Source organism: Coturnix japonica, chromosome Z, assembly GCF_054131305.1.
Source record: "Coturnix japonica strain WE chromosome Z, WE-NBRP24, whole genome shotgun sequence".
Classification (NCBI taxonomy): domain Eukaryota; kingdom Metazoa; phylum Chordata; class Aves; order Galliformes; family Phasianidae; genus Coturnix; species Coturnix japonica.
The window spans coordinates 21,118,753-21,146,114 of NC_140702.1; the positions used below are offsets into that span (position 1 = coordinate 21,118,753).

General features: G+C 41.1%; 1 protein-coding gene across 3 annotated transcripts in view; it reads right to left on the reverse strand.

The window, feature by feature from the left end:
• Window positions 1-629: 629 nt before the first annotated feature.
• ATG10 (autophagy related 10) overlaps window positions 630-27,362 on the reverse strand; it is an 85,099-nt gene continuing 58,366 nt past the window's right edge. For 2 of the 3 annotated variants that reach the window (XM_085529660.1, XM_032441297.2), the window contains exons 5-8: window positions 20,071-20,168; window positions 2,595-2,692; window positions 2,194-2,324; window positions 630-1,798 (exon numbers count right to left, since the gene is read on the reverse strand). In XM_085529660.1, coding sequence (XP_085385786.1) covers window positions 2,207-2,324; window positions 2,595-2,692; window positions 20,071-20,168 — 314 coding nt within the window. In that variant the 3' untranslated portion in view covers window positions 630-1,798; window positions 2,194-2,206. Of the gene's footprint in view, window positions 1,799-2,193; window positions 2,325-2,594; window positions 2,693-14,766; window positions 14,837-20,070; window positions 20,169-27,362 lie in introns of those variants that run through there. The other variant, XM_085529661.1, reaches the window with a different exon arrangement.

Genomic DNA, 27,362 nt, shown 5'->3' on the forward strand with positions numbered 1-27,362 from the left:
CAGTACCAAGTGACATCTGTGATGATACAGGAAAATGAGCGCAAGTGATCCTCAGGTACACTGATGCAGCATTCAGTGTTTGTGGTATGAAAAATTCCATTGGTGCTTTCCACTTCACAGATCCTAAGGACGGCACGATCTAATTCAGACCTTCATGGAAATAACAGTACCCAAGGCTAATTCTCAGTGATCCTGGGAACAAAGATCCAAAGGGCACAGAGTGGATGTACCAATGTGCTGGACAGAGGCAGCAGAGCTGGCCAGCAATGTGAAGCAGCTGAGAGCAGCTGATTGCTTTCACCCTTTTGTTCTACTGCATTGCAGATGAAGATGACAGAATAGGGATGAACGTTTAACAGATTTTACAACTGCTGTCATCTGCTTTTTGTTTTTCCTTTTATACAAATCTTAAGTTTTAAAACGGGCTATGGATGTAACCATCAAGCACATGTTACCAAAAGTGTTAAGAAAGATAATGTAGATGCTGCCATGGTACATCAATGGAAGTCCACATTTTACAAATCTTACATGGAAAAAAATGCCTTTTCTGGTTGGTATGATCCCAAATAGGATAAATGAGGTGGTTTCATTATTAATTTCAAGGGGTTTGCAAAACAATACTGCACCAATGAAATTTCAAAGGCTTTATTTCAATCCACTAAAAACATATGATGCAAGTTTAAAATATGCAACCAATCACAATATCAAGAAGAAAAAAATAAAAAACTATTTGAGAACTACTGTATCTTACATTTCCAGCCCTGGTGTGGCATACGTTAGATACTGCTGAACATAAAAAGTAAGATTTTCAATTCCATCCTGCTTAGGACTAGTGGTCTGTTTTATATTACACATAAACGTGACTGGGAAGGAATCCAAGATGGCTTGTACAGAAGTTACATCTGTTTCTCAGTGACTGCACTACTATGTGATTCCTATTTGCTCAAACTTCAACAGCTGTCAGGGGAGGCTTGTGCAAAGACTACAGGATAGGGACTAAACATAAACAACTACTAGAACAATGATAAATACTAATTGACTACAACAGTTACTCCCTTAGGGTATGGCAAAGCTTCCTTCAGAGGCACCGAGGCAGGTAAAAGCCTGATGTTCTCACAGGAAAGCATTAGGCACCATGAACTCCAGAACCGTACCTGCTTACTAACAATATGAATACTCTCTGTTCATGGAGTCCTGATCCACTTTGCTTTCTTAAACATGACATATAGAACATCTTCTTAGTTTTATTCAGCCCTGAGATTTGGATATTTTACGTGTATAATGCCGCATAAGAGGGTCAGTGTATCAGGTTATGCTGGAGAACGTGTTCCCTAGGCAATGTAGTCCCATACACTGATTGCTACAATCTTAAACCACATTATTCAAGTCCTTTCTGTACATATTCTCACACACTGTGCATGTGAAAGCACGTAGACACAAACAAAGCATTTCAACTCTGCAGCAGGAACCGCAGGCTTGTGCATTTGTGTGAAGCCCTGTTAAGCTCATAACCATGGTAAAGCAAAGGAAGAAAATGAACGACTTCAGAGGGTCAGTGCTGTCACAAGGGAAAACAAGTATTGGTGGTGTTTGGGAGTTGCCATCACAACTGCAGCCAACTCTTACGGCTTCACCTGTAACTAGACAAGTGCTTGTCAAAGAGAGAGCCATGAACAGTCATCTTTCAGTGCTGTACTGCTTACCAATCACACAGAATGACTTTAGTCTGTTTCTTCTCTAGAAAAGTCTTCAGTAGCTTTACTACATGGTTGTATCACCTGTCTTCAAGCTCAGGGGTCTGAAGTGGAGACATCAAACAGGAAAAAGAGAAGGGATGAAATTCAAATTAGTGAAGCAGAGTTTTGATGGATGGCACCATCAACCATGAGCTGGAAGGTCTGCCACAAAATGCTCCTATACACCTGAGAGATACCTCCCTCTCAGGAAAGTTCTGACAGTTAGGAAGGGTCACAGCAATGTGCCAAACACATATCTCTCAGCACAAATTTCCATTGCAAAACATGAAAGGTAATAAGGTGGTTGTGTAAGCAAAATACCAAAATCTGAGTCCTAAATGAACTGAACAAAGAACTCCAAAAAGCAAAGATAATGTTTTTGTCAGTTATCTAATTTTCTTACAGTTTTGGAGGATGATGTGAGAAGGGTGATGGAGATGATGTAACTTTCTCTTACCTTCCACAAAATTTCAATCAATTTCAGCATTTGTATTCTCTTCGGGTCCTAGCTTTGCATAACTCAGGGGTAGATTTAGACCCACAACTGGGCCTACCGTACTTAGCCACAATACAATGTAATTTCTGTGTCTAGAAAAAAAAGACATACATAATCCATGAAGATCTTACTCAGTTTTTTTCCTGCAATACAGATACAGCTGATGGTAATAAGGTATTTTAAAATGGGGCTACTCCTTCACTTGAGCTGTATCAAGCATGTTATCATTTTCAGCAGTGAAGTGACAATACAGAATCCCCTTCCATTTGGACCAAGGAAGCTGTTCTGCCCATGCCCACTTCCCAGCTGACTTACTTTATCTACAGCACATACACCTTGCAAAGCACAGTCGTGTTTCTCACCTGTTGTCTTTTTGTGAACCGGCCAGTACAGAACACATGAACTCATTAGTCCGGCAGGGGTGTAGAACGAAAAATGGCTGTCCCAGTAAGGGGTGCTCCTAAGAAATAATGTCATTTGTTTTATTATACAGAAAGAAAACAGAACATGTCATCTGCATTTGAAAAAGATGTAGGAGGGTTCATTTGATGCAATTTTCCCTTTTCAGAATTTAACCCACGTTGTTTTTCTACTAAGTCATTAACAAATCAATTATTTTACCTACATTACATTATCTTACCTAAAAACAGAAATAAAACCACCAAGTACACTAAGCCACAGTTTTAATTCAAATGTAAAAGATTCCAAAAGCAGTGCAAGTTATTGTATCAGTATTTGTCCAATGCAAGCATAGGCAAAACTATTGTATTTGATCACATGTAATATATAAAACAAAGCTGCTCCATGGAAAATCTCTTTAACATAAAGCCCTGTCAAACTTCTTCTGGGCAGTAAACAGTTTAATGTGGAGCTTGTAAGGAGAAGCAAGGAGGAAGAGCCATGAAGGTGGCTTTAGCTTCCACTAGATGGCATATCCTCATTTAGTCTATACTACAGAAAAATGTCCTGAACTGTCATTGTCTGTCAGGAAGCCGAATCAAAATTATCCTGAGGAAAAAATCATTTTGTGATTTTTAGTTAAGTCAGACACACTCCCCACAGTAATACTTCCTGTGTTCCTTTCTAACTTCACACGGCACAGGGAGCTGCTGACAACACAGCCCAGTGTTCCATAACATTTCCTCTTTCTTCTCCAACAGCCACTCACTCTGAGTATGTGTTCTGAATTAAGCAAGCTTGCACTCAGTCCCTGGCTGTAACAGTGATCTCACATCTGCTTTTACACCAGTGATACCAGGAGATGAGCACACCTGACTGTCTGCATGCACCATGCTCTGGGGAACTGATTTTCCTTAATGCTGCTGAGGTCACCGTTACCGCTTTCCGCCACAATAAACAAATTCAGCCTCACCCTCACACTCAGCAAGGGTGTAAGCACTTAATACAGGACAGCAGGGAACAGCTAGGGGGTGATCCCAGATAATGAAGACATCGTACACATGGGCTAAGGTAGCCTGTGTATAAGGTAGCCTGTGTACAACTGAGCACAATGTGCATGACCATCTGCCCGAGCTTCAAAGCACCACGCACAGCCGGGGCCAGGAGGGAACCAGGCACAGACCACCTGGACTGAACAGCAGGATCATCACCTCTACACTGTGTCCTCTGTGACACAAGCCTGGCTGGCAGCACAGGGCTGCTCACCATGGCCTCAGCAGATAGCAACAAGAGCGTGATGGGCAACTGACCCTGGGCAAAGACACAAATTTAATGCTCCAAGAATATTTATTTACTTTGTCTAGGAAATAAAGTTCCCCAGTTCTGTGACTGCATTTTGTGACTGCACTGCCTGCACTGAAGAAAGGAGGCTCATCAAGGCTTCTTGCTGCATGGTAAAAACTCCTTCTCCAACTCCTTGCTTACAACAGAAAACAAATCCTGGCCTGTCATCTTCTGCAAAGAGGGTATATCCCATATTGTCTGTTTCAGTTAAAGGGCAGTTGTTTCTCATGCTGAGAACACTCTCATGAGGAGCCATCATCTTTGTTTCTAAGAGAACTTCAAAAACTTCCCAAAAGCTTCAGAACACATAAAAATAATGTTCAGAAGGCTGTGTTTTTACACTGCAGTGCAAGAAGATAATGCATGCATTAATGCTACCATCTGCTGTTGGTAACAGTGAACTGATGCTTTTTTCCATTGAGAAATCTTTACAGTTTTAATTAAAAAATCCATTCAAATTATCTGCTAGCTTAAATCAGTTTATACCTCTAAAGTATAATCTCGGAAAAAAAGCATAAATTTTCAAAGCTGAATATTGAGCCTAAGGTCAATCCCAGCCATTCTGTGACATGGTATTTCATTCTATCCCCTCCCACTTCTTGGTTGAACCAACTACCAATGAGTGACAAAGGGAGGCCAGAGGTAATTTCTTAAAATAACTGATTAACCGTATGTTCTGCATTTCTCTTTTAGTTTTTCCTCTTCTTAGAAGATGACATAGTGAGACTGAAGAATTCCCCAACTCTAACAATTAGATGTCCATATAAAAAAGCAGAGTGTGTTGCTACCCAGTTTTCCAAGAGGGTAAAATCCTTGGTCCTATCTTTAGTGTAAACATATGACATATGAGCATGTGACGAAGGCTCTGAGAATACTTGGTTTGGTTTAGTCAAATCCTCCTCCTCCCATCTCTCCCATATCTGTCAACTTTTCACGGGTTGCTTCATGCAGAAGTGCCAGAGTGGTCTGAATCTTGCTACAATACACATAATTTTTAATGTCAACAATGAAGTGTCCATGAACTCAGAAAAGTTTATTGCTGCACAGATCTTTCAGCAAGAAAGTCCATAGGCATAATGTCAAGTAAACAGTCGTGTCTAAAGTGCAAATTTTTCAATAAGCTTATTGCATCAGTTTATTTTTCCCACCCTAAATAAGAGGAATGAAACTGCAAGAATGGCACGTTGTTCAGAACTGTTCAAAGCCTGGAAGATACAGATTCATCACACACTGCATGTCTGACAGGAAAAACACAAAAGGAGAAGAGATTAGAAGAAATATCAAGCCAAGGCCCATTATCAGGAGTCTCTAAAAAGGGAAATGGCTGAGGCAAGGAGAAGAGCTGCTGAGTGGTCAGGGAGAACATTCTGAGAGCACCAGATCTGATTCAGTCCAATTGTGAATTTCAAATCCTGTACATAATGGACTCCCATGAGGCTTAATGTATACTCATGGTTAAATGACTGACACAGCAGCTCTGAAGAAGAACTACCAGACAGCTGCCCCCCAAAAAAATAAATAAATAAAAAATGCAAGAGTTATCAAAGCTCTGAATGATTTCAGAATGGATATCAAGCTACAAAGCCTTTTTATTGTCAGGTCACCAGTTCAGATTCAGCCTGATCTGGCAGTGGCTAGAATTCATTCTTATATGATGGCTGTATATGCAACTGTCTGGCTTCACACAGGCCAATCGGCATTAATTAGTGCCCTGGTGGTGGTGGCTGCAGATGTGCCCAGAACTAAGGGCAGTGGCTTGTCAACCCAGAAGTAGTTTAGGTGCAAAGTGCTCTGTCAGGAAATGTAGGAAATGTGCAGATGAAATAGTTTTCTGAGTAAGATGCTAGGACAGCAACACTAGCCTGCAGTTAGCCTCTTCTGGGCACCTGTTAAATCCTACCAAAGTTTTACATACACAGATTACTTCAAATAACAAACAGTGTTCTCATTTTTTATCAGTCATATAGCAGTGCCTTTTACTATGCCTGTGACTTTCAAGTCAATTCTCACAATTAGTCACTGGCACTGTATAGAAAGAACCCATTTACAGTTTGCTCTCAACTCTTCTGGACAGCGATACCTGGGCAGTTTTTCTGAAATCTGCAACTTTATCTTCTTGCACCTATCCCTGCACTGATGTGTAACACTGCTCAGCAGTAGGCACTGCAGTCCACCACACATATGTGTATCTCTGAGTCCAAACCAACTTTAATGGGGAAACAGATTATTACAGGGAGCAACTAGCTCCAGTGAATGTGAAAACTCAAATCATTGCCAAGTGTACTCTCTGCAGGAATCTGCCTTTACTAGGTAACTTCACAAATGACCCAAAAGGATGATCTGCACCCATTTCTGTATCTGTTTGCTCAGTTCTCTCATATGAAACCACATAAGAGAGATGGAAGAGAGATGTGAAATATTTCCCCGGTAGTTTGGTGATGAATGTGGCTTTGCTTAAGGATGCCACTGAAGACTGATAGTGACTGAGCAGTGTGACAACTTCCAATTTGTTAGCTGAGGAGCTAGAACCATCCCTGCAGCTGGGGTGAGCTTACTGGACTATGAGGTCAAACTAGCAAACTTAACTTTCTTTCACTGAGGGTTATGTTAGGTAGTATGCCTGAGCTCTTGGCAATAATGATGAAGACTACAGGCTTCCAGAGACTGAAAAACACCTCTGTTTCAGAAGCAGCTTTTTGTCAGTGTTGTAGGAAGGTCTGCTCTCAAAGTCTGTCAGGAACACAAAGGCTCCATGACTGTCCTTCACCCACTCTGTCACTATTTACTAACACAACTGGATTTCCCTCACAAGGTTATGAGGAGTGAAGGTGTAAGCTTCATCTTCTGTCTGTGCAGTTCCTGTAACACAGTGAAATTGTAGACATGAATCTGAACACTGGCAAAAATTGGGTAGTTTGTAACTGCAAGTAGAATAAAACACAAAACTTCCTCTAGATTGGATTATGTCACTTTATCTAGCAGTGCATGTAGGAAATACTATCCATGTAAGATTTAAGTTAAAAATAAACATTACTTCAGGTAATTGCCTGTAGGTAGCTGTACTATGCTCTGCTCTTCTCCTCCCCAGCCAGCAGGTATTTTGTTGTCAGTACATCTGTTGTAACAGCACCATTTATCTTCTGTGTCATAGCTGGAGATTGTCCAGTAGTAATGGCTTCTATTTTCTCCAGTGCTACATTAACCTGCCCCTGAGCATACATCATAACTTTTATGGCCATTTACGATAGTGCAAAGGATTTGTGCCTGAACTACCTCTGCCCAGATCTAGTTTGCATGATGTCACTTTACAAAAATAACTCACTAAGGGGTGTCAGAACTTCCACATGGGATACCTTACCAAACAAGCCAGAACCAATTGTTTTCAGGTATCTTCCCAGCAGTGTTTGCAATTGGAGTTATGAGGTCAGAAAAAGACGGTAGAATTAATAAATCATGACCCTAAAATCTCTTCCATTTAGGGGTACAGGAATAATGACACGATGAATAAAGAAGTTGCATGCCCTTCCCCTTTTACCAACTGTTAACCACAATTACTCAAACAAATGTTTGTTTTAAGTAAAAATCCTTGACTCAGGGTTATGATGCTAGAAGTATTTTACAACCTCGAATTCACAAACTCCTTTTTCATTCCTTGATTTTATATATGCCAATAGTAACTTACGTGTCAATAAAATCAAATTCCTTTCATTCAGAGAAACAGTAATAAAATTCTGCTTTTCAGACTAAACACATGTCCCACAAGCAGAACAATAACTGTACACATGTGTAACCTAACATGTGTTGAACTTGAGGTCAAAAGAAGACTTCATGCTCCAGTTACACATCTGCCCCAGTTCAGCTACAAAAAAGCAAGTAACAAGCAACAAACCCTCATGAAAGAGGGCTATGGGAACTTCAAGCCATATGCACACTGTGATTACAAGAACCAGCAATGGTGCAAAGACAACAGGACAGCAACAGCTGTCAGATGAAAAACGTTCCAAATGTTTCTCTCCTACTGTTTCCTTCTTCTTACACAAGTTTTTCCTCTAATAATGCAAATACTACAACAGAAATTCCATTACTATGCTATTGCTGTGTTGCAGAAGCAGCATTATGGAAATGCAATTACACCAGGATCTTTTATCACTTACTTAGAAGGTGCAAATCGTAGCAATAAAGCTGTTAGGATACTAACTGTATAGCACTTTTCCATTCTACTGACATGGGTCACAACGTTGCTATTAATGCAGCCACTTCATAAAAATAATGTTTAAGTAATAGGATTGGTATTGGTTACAGAGAAATGATAATAAGAAATGTGATTGCTGTTAATACCTGTTAGATCAATATATATATATACATATCAAAAGTTCTTTATATCTTAGGGGCATGGGATACAGTTTATTATTACCTGGGATGGGTAACATATTTAGTCACCTTGAGTTCAATTTACAAACAGAAGCCAAGTCATCCTCCTGATATAACTGAGGAGAGTTTCTGTAACTTTGCAGTAAAACCCAGAGAAGCACTCCTACTGCTAAGCCTGCTGGAGATTAAACAACCTACTTCTGTCTTTAAAGACTGCTAAAGAATAACTATAAAAGTGCAGCTATCCCTGTTCTCCTGCATTTTCTGAGATAAACAAAATAAATCTGCACTGATACTGAGCTAGGGAAAACTACAGGCTAGCTAAGGACTCCAATGAAATAAAAAAGTGAAAACTAAACCAAAAAAAAGCAAGTTTCTGCAATTACTGAATCACTTTTTGGAGAAGCCTCCAGAGGGATTCTGATTTATTCTCAAGCTCTTTGCAGAAGAGCAGTTGAAATTGTCCTCATGATTTAATAGATGTGTTCCCTGTGTATCTCTAAAGACGTATCAGCTAACTCCAGTGGCAAGTTTACATTAATCCTTTTATACTACAAACCCTACACAGCCAACAAAGCTTTCTTTTTGCATCAAGTTTAAAGTCAAAGCTGAAAAAGCAATTCATCAAACTGCGAAGATTTTTCTTAAGGAAAATGGAGTTGGTTTGGCGGATTCCACTGCACAAATACATGATGTTACTTAATACAGACAGAAATTCTGTGAGATGAAGCACACCTACCACTTTGAACCTGCTGCTTTGAATCCACCATGGCCAAGAAGGTGGAAAATCTGGTTCTGAACAAACAAACACTTCATGGCACAAACTGACAGTGCTTTTTTCTATAAACAATACCTAAAACTCTGCTAATGACATTAAGTCCAAATGCAGCTTTTTGTCTACATTTTACAAGAAAATTATTCTCTTGTTTTGGACAGAGATCTGACCACCATGTTCCACGCACACGTCATCTCCATATTGCTAACGTACTGCTACTTGTGTTGACAGCTGTAGCTTCTGCTGAATGTGACACTTGAAAATGTCTGCAGTCAAATGTTACAAACACATCAATCTAGCTCTTCTGTTTTTAAAGCAATCAGATCTATCAGAGTGTATCCCAAACCCGAATGGCACTTCTGTCCGCAATCTTTTAAGCTTTTTGCTTCTCTTGTCTAAAGCACAGCACAAATGAAAAAGTCACAGACAAAGCCTGTTATCCAAAATTAGTGTTTTCAAGGGCAGCTTGTGGAAATGAGTTTAAATAGGAACTTTTTCTTCAGATAACTTAACATCTTAGGTCTTTTCTACTTCAGGTGTATTCAAAGGATAAACATCATCTCCATGTAGTGATTTCTGTAACTAACAGCAGTGGTAACAACAGAAATTCCATAAGATCTGATGTGTATGAGTACCTTTTGTGCAGAGTTAACAAATTACTGTAATATTTTAAGAGCAGAGAATTAGAAAAATGTAATAACTAATTAGATAGCCAAGATCTGGTATGTTTCATTCCTGAAATCAGTTCACCTAAGCAATTACAGAGTGATGAGGTGATGATCCTTTTTGCAGTTAATATATAAATTTAGTATCTTATTTAATATCTAACACAATACACTTGGAAGGCATACCTAAGACAAGCATAACATATATCATGAATAGACAACACTGTTAATACTTACATATGTAAAACGAGGCTTTCATTATTAAATTTAAGAACAATTGGAATCAAAGCACTAGATGACGCTCAGACAAAACTATGTTTTCAAAGGCTAAACTTCTCACAAGCATGTAACTTGCATTTAGGATTCTTTAAAAAACCTCTATAGCTGAAAATTGGCAGGTCCATAATTACATTGTCAAGAAATGGCATCTCAGCCATTTCTCCAAGAAAATAAACAGATGATTCTTCTTCCATGCTTGCCAAAATGAGATTAATTCAGTTGTCACAATTTTAGTTATGTGGCATATAGTCTTAATTAATTACTATTTAAAATCTGTTCTTAAGTTAAGAGATTCAACTAAGGCGCAAAGCTGGAAGATCCAGCAAGCTGTGGAAGTATGGAAAAGATACAGGGGACAGATTTCCCACCCTGATTAAAAAATGGTACATTAAAAAAATAATAATCCGTAGTAGCATTTGACAAATGCACCCCTAAAGGGTTTACTTTATAGTTCCAGGAGTTCCTGGACAAAAAGATGTTGGGAAGAGAGGCTCCATTGGAATTTTGAGCTTGAAATACTGCAGCTACCAAATGTGATGGCAAATATTTCCACCTCTTATTTATCACTGATAATGAATGGAAAGCAAAATTCTGCTGCAGCAAGGCAGCAGGATGCTAATTTAACTATATCAGATACAAGGAGGAAATAAAGGGTCCAGTTTCTGTGACAGCACAAGTGAAACACCAGACTCTCTCCTGAGACCAAAAGCTTATGCAAGTGTGAACTCACCTTTTCTTTAGGAGTCATAGCTCCCATTTTGCAAGGGCATTTTGTGTGGTATATCCCCTTGTTCTTGAATTATATGCAATGCATATACAAAAAGGAGAGCCTTAGCAGGGCTCCAATCAACTTTCAGCTTTAAGAGCCATCAGTTGACATTGTGAGCTTTGGAGTTTCCATGCAGTTTCATTAACAATTCTGACTCTATGGAGAACACCCATCTCCTTTTATGATTTCATTATCTTTACCGAAGTTCAGACTGCCTTAAGAATGCAAGAAGCGCCTTACTGGATTGGTCCATCTAGCAACATATCTTGTGTCTCACAGGAGCAGTTGGAAAGATTATTTTAGAAAAACACACGTTTGATCCTTCTCTGTGGTTCATCCCCCTTGTACTGCTTCAGCATGTTTGTTGTATTAGTGTGTGTGAGGTAATTTTGTAGCCATTTATGGACAAGTGGTTCCATGAATTTCTCTAAATGCTTCCAAACCACTGATAGCATCTGCTTCCAAAACTTGAGAGCACAGGTGCTTAGGTATAAACACCTAAATTACATTTGAAATAGCAATTTAGGAGCTTTATTAATAATAATTTTTAAAAAATTAAAATCCGCAGAAGGGCTTGACCAAAAGCCTGTGTGCTGTAGAAACAAAATTGGACATTCTTACAAAGTTTACAGCAGTTCTATGACCATGCCAGCTGTCTTTCACATGGAGTTTAATTGAATGTGACATACATGACAACCACGTCTCTCATACTGTGCAATCAGTGTTGCCATGTGTTTTAAAATTTTTCATAAAAGCATTCAATAGGAGGGGAACATTCAGTAATCACCTTCATTCCAGTAATGAACTGCTGGATCCATACAGGTCTGCTGCAAGGGGAAGACTCCTCACAATGAGTAATGTCAGACCAGATAGAAAATATGCCATTGCATCTCTCTGAAGAAATCTCTACCAGAGAATATCTGTGGAATTCCTGTTACCAGAGAAACTGCAAATGCAACACGTAGCACTGACACAATTTTTCTACACAAGAACAATGAGGATTCAAGTACTAGGCCTCAGCACTAGGGCTTGAAAGGCTATCCTGAACTGTACCTTGGCCATTGGCCAGGATCCTCCTACCACTTTTTATTTCTATATGAACATTATCAGCTAAGCCTCTTTGTTATGTTACACCATTTAGTACTAGTCTACCATTTGGTCTTTACCTCCTACGAAATTAGTCAGACTAGGTTTATATCCATAAAGTCTTACTGGAAGAAACTTGAATCATTGTGACTATGCATTATTAATTAATGCTTAATTTTTAAACAAAACCTACTTGCTAGATTGTACATTACTGTTCCTTGTTTTCAGCCACACAATTTCAATTTATCACAGAAACTTTTAGTGTTAAGTAAGTATTAACCCCTCTTCTCCATTCTTGGATTTTTTCCCTTTGAAACAACCTTCCAATCCATGCTGGTAATATTCTCTTTCCTCAGGATGTTGTACTAATAATTTTCCAAAAATATTAGCAGGGGATCCATAGCAACTGTTGATATGACTCAAAATGATTTAAGAGCAATCTTAGCAACCTTCTGTTAAGATATACTTTATACAGCCTCCCCCACTTAGCAAAATCCCACAATATGGCAAGAAAGATTTGTATGTCTAAGAATAGCTACCTACACACATTTTTCAAGATGACTGAGCCATAATGATTTAAATCCTCCCTACCACAGTTTCAGCAAGATGTGCCTCTACAACACTATATCAATGTGCTCTGCTCAGAGTTTTGAATCCTTTTCCTTTTCTAAATCACACCATTAACATCCCTGCCATTTTAGAAATAATGTTTATTGATTTTTCTGTTAACACTGCTATAAATTAAGTGATGTAATGGACAGGATTATTGAAGTACTATAAAGAATATGTCTTTCAGATACTTAACTACATATTGAAAAAGCACAGACACTGGAAAAATACTGCAGTTCTCTGCTGTTCTTGAAAGTTTAGGTTTGGAAAGCTTCTTTTTATATGACAGAATGGACATGTAAGAGAGATGACATTACAACTACCTGCTAAGTATCAAATGACAGAAGAAAAACACATGATTCAGATGAAACTGATAAATAAATATATAGTCAGAAGTAAGAAAATTCCTTCTTACTTATGACCCTGAAACATAAGATCAGTAATTCGTGGGACAGAGCTGCTAAAATCCCTTTATGTAGCAGAGGTGTTATTAGTAAATGCCAACAGCTTTGATCATTTGCAGGTGAAGAATCAAAAAAGAGCTGAACAGTCTGAAACTAACGATGCATGAACAACACAGAAGAAAAACAGTAGAATCACCACCAGCTTCCCTTAACTAGCATTGGTTTCTATTTATGGGTTATACAAGGTGAGCTAAGTCTTGAAACACGGTGGAAGATCTTTTAACAGACCATCACATAGACAACAATGATCTTCCTTTCTTAGGAATTTATTCAAGATTACAGAACAGCAGGGACATACCAAAGGAGAAACAACCTTTTAAGGAAGATGCGTTCATGAAATTGAGCCATGGAGCTGTGAGGGGTCTGGAGCACAGATCTTATGAGGAGTGGCTGAGCGAAAAGGGATTGTTAAAGTCTGGAAAAGAGGAAGCTCAGGAGAGACTATGTCATCCTCTTCAACTGCCTGAAAGGAAGTTGTGGCAAGGTGGGGATTGACCTCCAAGGTAACAGTGACAGGACAAGAGGGAATGGCCTCAGGTTTCACCAGGGGAGGATCAGGCTGGATATTAGGAAAAAATTATTCTCAGAAAGAGAGGTGAGGTATTGTAACAGGCTGCCCAGGGAGGTGGTACGGTCACTGTCCCAGGAGGTGTTTAAGAAAAGCAGATTTGGCATTTATGGACCTTGTTTGTAGGCACTGTGGTGACAGGTGGATGGTTGGACTGGAAGATCTTAGTGATCTTTTTGAACCTTAATGATTCTATGGTAAGTTAGACCACTAGATTAATCTTTTCTGCAATGTCACAGGAAAGATACTTCCATATTAATGTATCCACTGGAAACTTCTAAGGAATCTCAGTGTCTTTTGTACCCATCTGAGAGCATAATTCAGGCTGACAGACAATGTGAGTTTCTACAGTACTGAAATCCAGGCCTGCATCAGACCTCACCAGTTACTGCATTTACAGTCAGCATCCCAATGCTGCCGATGTCTTTCTTTCTGGGGCATTTCCAAAGCACTAAAACAAGCAAAAGATCAAATCAATATACAATACATGAAATTTGTCCACTCGCATGCCTAGGGACATGCACACAGATTTTGAATTCAAATTTTGATAATAGATACACTGAGTCTGAACTGTTTTTAGTAAAAACTGGCATGGTATGGAGAAGGAGGGAGGGAGCACACAGTCTGTAACTTTTATAATCCTTCAGACCCCGAGTCACAGATTAGTTTTTTAGACTGTTTCTACAGGACCTTCAAGTCACCAAGCTTTCATTCTCGTTTATTGGGCAGTTTTTCAATTGCTCAGCCTCCCATTATAATGCAATTCGAGTTCTATCCTTGGATGTTTGATTTTATATTCTATCATCACTACACATTGATTAAGCTTTAGCTCATACACTTGATTGTGCTTATTGGTTTCTTAGAGGATGGTCAGGGTTTATGACAACATAACACTCACAGTTTTTCTAAGAAAACTTTTGGTTATACTTGTTCCTGACTGTGATCAGATATATTCAGCAGCTTTTAAAATTATCTTGTTTGCTTCAAAACAGACACACAAAAAAAAAAATAATAACAGAGGCTGGCAAGCCTACCAAACCTGGTCTCCCATAGAACGTTTCAGATAGGAAGAAGAGATGGTTGTTTTTACCCCACTTGACTCTACAAGCAAGTAGAGAACTAATCTGAAATGCAAGAGACCTAGATTCAGCTTTCTTTTCCACTTGCTTTTCCTAGGAGAACCATTCACTACCAACTTACATAGTATTTTGAGGTGGGAACATTTCACTTTCCACTACTGAAGCTGTTCTATCCTGGACACAGTTTTATAAACACCTGTCGGGACAAAGACAAGATGGAAATGAATACTGTCTTCACCTATGGCCCAACCCAATAAATATTCCAGTATTTCATAACAACTTCTAGAAGGTGTCTGGGAAATAAATAAGTCTTTATAGTTCACTATTAATAGGTAATTGTATGCATCAGTGGGCCATAAGTTAGAAAAGCAAGTGTGTAAAAATAGAAGACAGAACTTGACATTCATCAATGCTTATGGGCTGGCTGTAACTATGTAGTCACTTTTAATTGCTGCACATCTTCCATTCACATGAGGGGAGATTTCCAAAGTGACAGAAGATAAAATATAGCCTTCTTAAATGAACTTACATTTAGTTATCTCTGTTATATAAATTCCTGGTTGGTAAACTATACATTTCCCATGGTAAAGCCTGTATACTTGAACAATAAGGTTATCTCCCCCTTGCTTCTTTTCTTTTCTCTTCTTTGCTCTCCACTGCTGGGTCTTGTTAGTTTCTCCTATACTTACAGGTCTTTTTTCTTTTAAATCGTCTCATCATTTAACATTGCACCATGTCACTTTTGGAATTCTGCCAACTTTGGATGCCCCTGGTACCTCGATTTTCATATGGTGGGTCTGATGTTGGCTTACATAAAGGAGGACCATTAGGTTGGAGCTTTTATATACAATGCCACTACGTATCTACCTAAAACGATACTGGATTTCTCTGCTAAATATCAGAGCATATGTGAGAGAAACACATCTTGCAGGCATGCATTACCATGGTGACTTGTTTCTTCACTCCTTTGTATAGACTTTTACTTATATAGACTTTGCATAGACTATTAACATTTACCTTAAATTTCCTTTAGCTTGATCCAGTTACTCAAAGCTATACAGAATGTTTCTTGTTTTGTACTCTACTATGAAATGAAATCTCTTCAGGACCATCAATCTGTTTTCAACCTCTCCTGATATGTCCATTTCCCCCCAGTCCACCCTCTTGAACATTTATATCTCTTATTCATTCTAAAAGCCAATATATAGCTGGCTTAATAAGTACTTTTGAAATGCTATGCAACCAGGGAAGAAAAATAGGGCTAGAAGCCTGAGAAGTCCAAAAGGTCCCCTAGGATACTGACAAGGAGGATGTAGGGCTGGGATTTCATCGTAATTCCCTTGGAACAGAATAAACCAGCTGCAGGGCAGCTAAGGAAAGCTATTTTGTTTGTACTTCATGAAAAGTTACATCAGAAGCAGCTTCTTCAGAAGAGCCCATTTCTAGCAACTATTAATTCACAAAGGCAAAGAGCCATTCTTTCAAAGTACATAAGGAGTAATAACTAATACAGGATATCCTCAAAAGCACTCACCAAGTTACAAGAAAACTATTCGGGACACAGACATGCAATGTCTGCAATTCCATTTCTGACTCTTCATAAAAAGAAGCTAAAATCACAGTTGGCAAGGGTTCTAAAATGCAACAGTAACCATAAATACTCCTTAATTTTCCTGTCATTGCAGAATTAAGCTACTTCCAGCTCACACAGATCTTACCAGGTGTGCTAAATTGATGTCATTATAAACCATCAGGAAATACCCACAGAGACCTGTAGCAACATTTAGAAGTTTTGTTAAACAGCTGTGTGTTATAATTGATTTGTATTATTTAAAACAGCTAAAGCAAGTTATCTCCGGATGTAGAAAAGGGATGACTGAAGACTCCAGGGAGATTTAACTCACAAGAAAGCCAATCATAGGAACTTCATTTGAACATTTTAAGATTATTACTAGAGGAAGTGCAATTAAATCATCACCATTTATCAATTATCATTATAAAATAGTATGCAACCTTATCATACTAATTTATTTATGAGAAGGTAACTAGATGATTTCTGCTTTCTGCAATAAAAATCATCTAGTCAGTAAAAACATCTGAAGGTATTTTCCTTGAAAATGAATGTGACTTTCCAATGGTAATCAAAGGTAACAAAAAAAGTTCAGGTTTTACCTAAAATCTGTTTTTAACTGCATAGGCAATGTAGGTGCTAAACACCTGAACTCTTCAGAGCTTAGGCAGCATTCCACTTCAGGTCCCAGTTATGAAAGGCAAGAGTATGCACATCACATAAAAGACACAGAACACAAGTACCTAATGCTCAGTTGACACTTGTGGATCTGTGATTTATAAATGGCAGCATAACTATTTCCCCCCTAACCTACCAACCCTTTAAATCAAGGGTTAAATGTTAAGTAATATTATCCAATGACAGTCTTTTGTTCATTTTTTTCCTAATGGTGAACTGCTTGTAAAATTCTAAATTTTTTGTTCTGTTCAGGAGCAAAACCCCAAATGTTCTTTCTCTGCTGTTCACGTGTTCTGAGATTTCAAGCTTGTTTTGGTGATTTTGCCCAGTGACTTGCATTATATGATCCACGTCCCTGCAGGCAAAGCATAACCCACATAACAAAATGGGTCAGCAGAAATGCAGAAGAGAAGAGAAACTGTGTATTTCAGTTCAAAACCCTGACCCACTTGAGGGCAAAAAACACATTTTTTCTTGCAGACCTAACTTGTTTTGATCTGAGCCTTGCAGGCAATCGCTTAAAGCATCTTTTATAATTTCTGTGACAATTCTCTGATTTTCACTGTTGTCTTATATACAATCTGGCATGCGTATCTCTCAATTTACAAGGGGAAGCGTTATATCAGCAGTTGCTGGCATTTATAATGCTACTATGCTGGCACTGCAAATAGTGCCAGTGCTTTCCCTCCCCTCCAACTCTGCCAGGAATGTACTGAGAACCATGCATTCCCTTCACATTCTGATCACTAGACTGAATGACCACGAGTGAATGCATCCTCACTGCCTGGTGCCTTTCTGCTCTCATCTAAAATTAAAACTACAGACCCCTTAAAGCTGCTTTCCCAGAGGCTCTCTCTCACAAACATGCAAAGAAGCACATTTTCAACCCAGGAACACAGCTGGGGCTTACCGACCCTGTTCAATACTGATGTGAAGCAGGCTTACCTCACTCAAAACAGTGAAATTCAACAACCTTAAGCCACAGGTACATAGCTTTCAGGGAGAAGATATATGTACAAAAGATGTAGGGGGAAAAAAGGTAATTCTAAACTACATGTTTAGTAGAACTGCTTAAGGATCTCATCGTCTCCATTTTCTACCTGCCAGCAGTTCCAACATCATGCTTGAGGCTCAGTCTGTATTATTCTAGAAGAAATGGTTTAACTTAGTCCGCAGTGTCCTTATTTAATGGAATAATGCCTTGATGTGTTATGTTCAAAAGTATTTTGCTGTAAAACTAATAATTTCTCTGAAATATTCTTTCTCATATCCTAATTTCTGTTTGTCACTGGACTCATAGTCTGAACTGCCCCTGGAAAAGTGTCACCAACTCAAGAGTTTCAGCACACCATACATTTTACCATCCATAAAACACATATTCATAAGCCTCATACACATCTCTAGTTATAAGATGCAGGACAGTTTTACCTTACTGTTCATTAAGAGTAATCTTGAGGCGGGAGTTTTCTGGTTTGCCTTTTGGATCCCATTGCTCTGGTTTTACACATTTCAAACATATTCCTTACACTTTCCTCACAGTAGCACTGCATTATGATTTATTACTTATACAAGGTTGTAGGTTCTTGCAGCACTTTGCATCAAACAGAAAGAAAGAAATCGCTTTCTATTGAATGTGAAAGTGGCTTTGGGCCATAGAGGAATCTGGAAGAGTGTACAGAAGTCAAAAAAACCTCTGAAGTGCACACAGCAGATACTTCTACACATTTTTGCATGTGGGAATATAAACTATCCACAGACAAGAACAACTCCACTGGGAAATACTAGAGATGATAACATTGAATGATTCCTAACATCTGACTGTAGGGTTACTGGTCTCTATCTACCAGAAATGCAAGAAGATGCACTCAATGAAGGCAAAGTTAATTGAATCCTCTACCTCTCTATGCAGAAACAATGATCATTTAGCTACAAATCTTACACTTCAGCTATGAATCACAAAACTTCACAATCTGAACTATAAAACTTTCTTGTAAAGATAGGCAGCTACCTGCTAGCATATTATTTTATTAAAATCTAGTTTTCTTCATCCTGCAGTAGACAAACTGGGTAATTAGCACTTTATTTAAAAGCATCTATTAAGAGAGTCTGCAAACTCACAATTAGAATTCAGAAATGCACGGTGAACACTGGATAACCAATGCCTGTGAGATTCCCAGGGAGGCATTATAATACATATAATAGTCTGTGGCTGCAAAAACATGAATGTTGCTTGTGTTCCCATGATTGAGTACCATTTACAAACAGTAATTAAGTTGTATTAGTTGAATTATGGGAACACCCATAGACCTCAGCTGAGGTTACATTCCAGTTGTGCCAGCTGCTGCATCAAGAAACCTGTGTACCTGAAAAGAGCTAAGATCAAGAAGCCAATGATTGAAGCAGTAAAGGAATAGAGGCATCAATATCTTCCTCTGATGACAAAAAACTTCACAATTGGAGAGACTCCACTCTTTGTCCAAACTTGCTCTGCAGGCTTGGAGCAACCAGCTCAGCTCTGAGCCATATGTCACTTTTCCTACGCACAAATGAGACAGTTTTCAAGACAGCCACCATGCAACTCCAGGAATATGGTATAAATTGCTGAAACAGTCTAGTGACTTCAAGACCACTTCAAATAAAAGTGATTTGAATAGCTCTAAAACAAGGCAGTGATAGAAGAGTTCACTAATCTGTTTCCTCTTGTAAAACACAGTATTTATTAACCAGTGATTCTTAAGCACAGTTGTCAGGAATAACATATTATTTGATTGAGAGAGAATTTTTTTCTCCTTCTATCCTAGGAATTGCAAGTTTTCTTAAAATAAAAAATTATACAGACTTTTTAGTAACTTTATTAACAGATGATCTGGGAAATATTGCATTACTAGACAAAACACAGGTAAGTAAAACTACTTTTTTATTTACCCAAATCCATGATTACACAGAAATCACCAAAACATTTCATGACTGGCTTTGGTAATATATTTGTAATGAGAGATATTGCCACATTAAGTTTTAAATGGTGAATTCTTCAAAATCAAGGTCTGAAAATGTTGTTGGTTAAGTGGCTCAAAAAGTACCTCAATAAGACTTTTGTTTGCATACAGGAGAGAAAGAAGACCAGTGAGGATTTGGGCACATATTGCATTCATCAATTGTGTAAAGGACTAGTGGCTTCTCACCTGCTGTGTAATAGTGTCCCACGGTCCTTCCTGCAGGCGAGCCTGGTAGCACAGATGAACACTTTTCCATATTTCATCCAGAGTTAAAGGTCTTCCATCTATAGAAGTGGAAAAGGGAAACACCACCCACAGTTAACACAGTTACTTATGCATTCTATATCTTTAGTACAGAGCAGCAAAAGTAAATACAAAAATACTGATTCTCTGGAGGGAGAGGGAAACAATCACATCAAAATGTGAGGCCACTTCTGGCCTCAAAACTCCTGAACAGCATAGCTCAAGGTCCTAACTGGATGTGTGTATAAAACTATTCTGAGTTCTGAAAACTAACGTAAATACTCTTATCTTCATTCTCTGTCACCTGAAAGCAACAACTTACTCTCTAGATTGCAATTTGTAAAGTTAAAGTAATTATGTAAAACAACACTCGGGTAAAAGAGATTAAAAAACACTGCCCTTCAGTAACCTAAATGGCTGCATTGTTGCAGCAGGCTTATAGTTAGGATTATGCCAAGGTTTTAGTGCCAACCATTTGGAAAACAAGCAGTTTTTTTCCTGAATATTTGTTTTCGACAAACAGCAATAGGATATTTGGGTATACTTTCAATAAGTAGCTACACCTTAGCATTTATTAAGTGTCAGAGACTATTATTCTGTGATAACCAGTTTTATTCTACTGACATTTTCATGTCTGTAAAATGAACAAGATTTATTCACCCAATTAACATTTGAATACCATGTTTAGGTGTAAGTTAAAATCAGCTGCCTACTGCCTCTGTTTCAGTCTCTGCACACATTTTATAATGCAGCTCCAAGTTTTGCCCTTACATAAGACAAAGCAGGAGTGTTAAGATATGTAGCAAATGAAGTATCTGTGAAAGCAACAGAATATTCAGTAGATATGCAAAGCCATCCTCGGGAAGGTGAGACTTGCTAGATGTTCATGTCCTATAGCCTATGATGGCACATATCAAAGTTGCTCTGGAGACAGTCTAACACCTACTTAGAAATTTGGTACTAGTGTGTAAGTAAAGTTTAGAAGGAAATATTTACACCCAGATGACCAGTGTATATGTAATACAAAATGTCACAGGAGCTTTCAGTTTTCTAATTGCCTGCAAAGGCAATCCAGAACAACTCCCAGTGCAAGATGTAAAACAACACACATTTCAATAAAAAATGTCATCTGCTCTTCTAGATTTTGCTCTGTACACCTTTGTATTTGTGAATTGTTGGAACATTCCTGAGCAAATGCAGATTATACACATGGAATGTATTATTCTAAATTTAACTATCCCTAACTTTAACTGTTTAACTAACTTCAACATCTACAGAAATTATCAAATACATAACAAGAATTAAGCACATTATACTTAAAAATCACCAGAGTTTTGCTTTTACTTCATGTATGAAAAGCAGTACATGTTCCATCATATTTCACTACAGAACTATTTTCATTTCAGATGAAAACATGAACAAATTTAAACTAAAACTTTTACATTACCTAAGTGAGATCACAGTAAAAAATATCACTAGTTATTACAGAGTGATTGTAGTGGTTCACATAGGAAATAAATAAACACTGATCTGGGCATTCTGACCATGGATTTATGTAGCAAAATATGTTTGGATTTAAGCCCTCCTCAAATTTTGAATTTTCCTCACAAATTTAATATGTTACACTAAACTTTAAATGAGTTTGATATCAGTCAATTTTTTATTTTAATTGAGTAATATTTCATACGTACTCCCAAGAAAATTCCTATAAATTCTTAACTGAGCTTGACCAGCCTGGTTTCCTAGAAGATGGGAAGATGACTACAGCAAGAAAGAATAACTTCTCTATACTTTACATGGACATGAGGTTCAGCCACAAGCTGGGAACTGTATGAATTCTTGCAAAAGGACAGGTGATTAATAGGCAGTTTCCACTTTGCCCCTTGCAGGGTGAAGACCTGAAAGGCTAGCATTTTTTCTCTGCATTAAAGGAATAAAATACAATAACCAAATTAAAACAATATAGAATAGAATAAAAAATACATGACAGAACTATGAGAAATAGAAGAGTTTGAAGTTTCAGTGGTCTGTTTTGTTTTTGATTCTACAGGCCAGTAGAAAACTGTTGCTGCTGGCAATGAGGGGCCTGTGGGACTCACCAGGCCTAGCAGCCATTGGGTCTTGCCGTTTGTGCATCTCCACTCTCAGCTCTCTGCAGGGGAGCTCAACTCAGAAAGCACTTCCAGAAAAAGAAGGCAGCATCAAGCAAAGAGACATGGCAGTAGAGGAAGGTGTGGGCTGCAGATTCACTCAGCAGTGTATTTATTTATTCATCAACCAGCCAGAGGTTGAGGTGTCTGCTGCTCATCCCAAGCCCTGCACTAGGTTTAGCTGGAAGCTGGTGTGTTGACAGAGGAGAAAATTTTGTGGTTTTGTGTAATTCAGCGTACTAAATAATCACACAGTTCGCCACAAAGAGTGAAAGGAAAGGTATACCACGCAGCAGGAGCTGTGTGTGGGCCAGCCCAGGCTTACTGTACCTTTCTGAGACACTGTGCTCATAAAGCCACAAACCTGCATACAGAATCACAGAATCACAGAATCACAGAATTACCCGGGTTGGAAGGGACCTCAAGGATCATGTAGTTCCAACCCCCCTGCCTAGCAGGGCCACCAAACATACACATTTACTAGATCAGGTTGCCCAGGGCCCCGTCCAGCCTGGTCCTGAACACCTCCAAGGACGGGGCATCCACAACCTCCCTGGGCAGCCTGTTCCAGGACCTAACCACCCTTCTAGTAAAGAACTTTCCCCTAACATCCAACCTAAATCTTCCCTCCTTCAACTTAAAACCATTTCCCCATGTACTGCTATTGTCAGCCCTTTCGAAGAGTTTACTCCCCTCCTGGGAGTAAGTTCCCTTCAGGTACTGAAAGGCTGCAATGAGGTCACCCCGCAACCTTCTCTTCTCCAGGCTGAACAAACCCAACTCCCTCAGCCTGTCCTCATAGGGGAGGTGCTCCAGCCCCCTGATCATCTTTGTGGCCCTCCTCTGGACCCTTTCCAAAATCTCCATATCTTTTTTGTACTGAGGGCTCCACACCTGGACACAGTACTCCAGATGGGGCCTCACAAGAGCAGAGTAGAGAGGGACGATCACCTCCCTATCCCTGCTGACCACCCCTCTCCTGATGGAGCCCAGGATCCCATTTGCTTTCCGGGCTGCCAGAGCGCACTGCTGGCTCATGTTAAGTTTCTCATCTATCAGGACCCCTAGGTCTTTTTCAGCCGAGCTGCTCTCAAGAACAACTCCTCCCAGCCTGTACAGGTGCCTGGGGTTCTTCCGGCCCAAGTGCAAAACCTGCACTTTGCCGTGTTGAACCTCATTAGGTTCACCCGAGCCCAGCTTTCCAGCCTGTCGAGGTCCCTCTGAATGGCATCCCTTCCTTCCGCCGTATCGACTGCACCACTCAGCTTGGTGTCGTCAGCAAACTTGCTGAGGGTGCACTCAATTCCCTCATCGATGTCATTAATAAAGATGTTAAAGAGCACCGGTCCCAAGACAGACCATTGGGGGACACTGCTCGTTACTGGCCTCCATTTGGACATAGAGCCATTGACCACCATGCTCTGTTTGCGGCCTTTCAGCCAATTGCTTATCCATCGAGTTGTCCACCCATCAAATCCACCTCCCTCCAATTTGGAGATGAGGATGTGATGGGGGCCCATGTCAAAGGCCTTGCTCAGGTCCAGGTAAATTACATCAGTCACCTTCCCTTCATCCACCAAGGCCGTGACTCCATCATAGAAGGCCACAAGATTAGTTAAGCATGACCTTCCCCTGGTGAAGCCGTGCTGGCTGTCTCGGATCACATGCTCGTTCTTTATGTGATCGAGCATGTTCTCCAGGAGGATCTGTTCCATAATCTTCCCAGGCACGGAGGTGAGACTCACCAGCCTGTAGTTCACTGGGTCCTCCCTGCTCCCCTTCTTGTATATGGGAGTGACGTGACCCTTCCTCCAGTCATCCTGGACCTCACCTGACAGCCACAACAGGCTCACGTCAGGATCACGGCTCTATAAGGATTTCTCTTTAAAGCTGATGGTTAGTCATGGTCCATGTTATTCCATCTCAATCCAGTCTGAGGGGATTCATGAATTCGACTAATTCCCCCATCCCAGAGGTGGGGTGTGACACTCGGAAAGAAATGTATATTCAGAATGGACGATATTTCTGAAAAGCATCAGGATCATGCTTACAGAAGAGGAATGGGAAAGACGGACCAAACATTCCTGAAGCAAGGAGAATGCCAAACCCAATTTCTGTGTAACACACTAGTGAAAAATCACTACAGTTTACTGGTGAAGAAACAGAGGATGTATATAATAGCAGTTGATTTAATCAAAGAAAATAAAAGTTCTATGTATCAATGTCAAATGTAAGGCATAAAAGGTGGACTGGAATGAAAAGGAACCAAATTAGGAACAGGAAACAAAATAACATCTTGAAACTGGGGTGCTGTGAGGCCGGACAGCCCATGGTGATGTTCCCGAGCAACAGGCTGTGACATCACCGGGTGACAGATTGTGACTGCTCAGCCCTCGCTGCTCATAGTGGGGTGCGGGCAGAGCCTGGCTCAGTCTGGCTCGTTCCTGGACCCTGCTGAGCAGCTCTGCGAGGCTTGGAGGTTTTTGGATCAAGCAAGGTTTTTGGCTGTGCTGTGCTGGGTCGTGCCTGGGGCTGCTCGCAGCATCTCAGTGCCTGACCCACAGCATCGCTTCTGTTTCCCCGGCCCTGCCCAGTGCAGGCAGCTGGGACTCTACTGAGTGCACCCGCAGCAGCGGAGGTGAGTGGTGCGGGGACATGTGGGTCCCTCAGGGCAGTCCTGGGCTTGGCAGGGCTTCCTGCTGAGGACTTTCACACCCTGGGACAACAGCGAGTGACTGTGGCCTCTCTTCCTCTTGCAGTGAGACACCACCGCTGCAGCTCTGGTGAAGGAGAACAACTGGTCATCCTCAGTTCTCCCAGCCAGCTTCAGCGAGAGGAACATGTCTGCAGGAGAGGAGTGGACATGTTCCATCTGTCGCGATGTGCGACAGGACATGGCCCGTGTGATTCCATGTGATCACACGTTTTGCCTGGGCTGCATCCATCGGTGGGCGAAGATGAGGGACAGCTGCCCGCTGTGCAGGACGGCCATGCGGACCATCCGGGTCTGCGTGCGGGGAGACAATCAGTTCGTGGACTGCATCGTGTCCCCGCCTGCAGTGCCGGTGCCCGTCGGCTTCATCACCAGCACCGGCCGCAGAGGCGCTGCAGCATCTGCTCCATTGCCAGCTGTGCAGAGGGATGTGGGAGCAGCGAGAGTGGGTGGCCTCCTGCCCGAGGAGTGGGCAGCACTCTTCAGGGAGAGACGTGACCTCCTCTTCCCAGTGCAGCCCTGGATACAGGACATCTTCTCCCAGATCCAGGAGCTGCCCTGGTGGCAGATCTGTGGGCTGGAGAGCGTGATCCTGGCTCTTCTGTGCCGAGTGGGGCTGAACAGGGATGCCCTGGTGTACCACGCACAGCCCACCCTGGGACCTATCACGGCAGCATTCATGGACGCGCTCATCGAAGTCATCGTGAGCCGGTGCGGCCAGGAGGCCCGGAGGCTGCTGGGCCTCGAAGATGCCAGCGCTGCCCAGGAGCAGGAGCACGAGGACGGGCCCGAAGAGCCCAGTGCTGCCCAGGAGCACGAGGATGGCCCCCCAGCCCCGTCTGGTCCCTCCACATCTCCTCAGGGGACCGTTGCCCCCAGCACCTCTCCCTCCGGCAGCTCCGCGGGTCCCGACGCGGAGGAGCTCCCCGGCACGTCCAGCGGGGCCCTCGGCAGAGGTCCCGGCGAGCCGGGTTCCGAGGCAGCCGGTCCCTCTGAGCAGGGCCGCAGCCGCGGCTCCTCTCGCGGCCGGGGCAGGAATCGCTCGGCTGGGGGATCCCGGCGCCCCACCAAGAGGAGGGCCGGCAGCGCCCAGCGCGCTCCTCTGCCCTGCAAGAGGCGGCGCCACCGGCGCCTCTAAATGGGGCTTACACGGCTTAACAATAAAAGATAAAAACACACAAGCACGCGTTGTTCCAGTGTCTGCACGTGAGGGGAGAGGAGAGGAGGGGAGGGAAAGAACGGAATAGAATAGGGGAAAAAGATGAAAAGGAGATAAAACTCTTAGGTTAAAATAAGAACAGCAAAATAGGAAAGAAAAGGAAAAGGGAAAAAATAAAAAAGTGTGGCACCCCACCCACTGACTGATACCCATAGGATATGGAATATCCCGTTGGCTTTTTTTAGGTCAGCTGTCCTGGTTCTGTCTCTTCCCAGGACCCCCAGCTCCTTACTTACTGGGCAGCCTGAGAAGCTGAAACATGCTTGACTCTGTAAAGCACTGCTCTGCAACAACTGAAACACTGGTGTGTAACGAACACTGTTTTCCTAGTATGTCCAAAACACAGCACCACGCCAGCTACAGTGATGTGGTTTAACTCTGTCCCAGTCAAAACCAATGTCCACCCCTTATTCCCTGTCATCTACGTCATACTCATGTCTCACTCTTCGACAACTGGGTGACCAGACTGGAAGATGAGGGGAAGGCTGTTGGTGTAGTCTACCTAGATTTCAGCAAAGCATTTGACACAGTGTCTCATGGTGTTCTCCTGGGGAAACTGGCTGCCTGTGGCCTGGACAGGTCTACCCTTCTTTGGACAAGGAACTGGCTACAGGGCTGTGCCCAGTGGGTAGTGGTTAATGGAGTTAAGACCAGCTGGTGACCCATTACAAGTGGTGTCCCCCATGGATCAGTACTGGGGCCCATCTTGTTTAACATCTTCATTGATGACCTAGATGAGGGGACTGAGTGTACCCTCAGTAAGTTTGCAGATGACACCAAGCTGGGAGGCAGTTCTGATCTGCCTGAGGGTAGGGAGGCCCTTCAGAGGGATCTGGATAAGCCGGATCACTGGGTTGATCTTGTAGGTCCTTTCCAACCTTGTGATTGTATGGTTCTATGATTCTATGCTAAACACACTGCCAAGGGTCAGGACTCGGTCACTGTCCTTCTTAATTAACTTTTTAAAAATGGGTGCAGTGTTCCATTTTCTTGTCAGTGGGGACTTCTTGGCGGCTTTTTAAGTCTGGTAGAGGGTGGCTTATCAACTCCATCTTTTGATTCCTTATGGACTCTGGGATGGAACTTCTCAGGTCTTGGGGATATGTCCAAAGCTCTGAAAGTGGCCTTATGCTTGATCTTCATAGGATGGGAG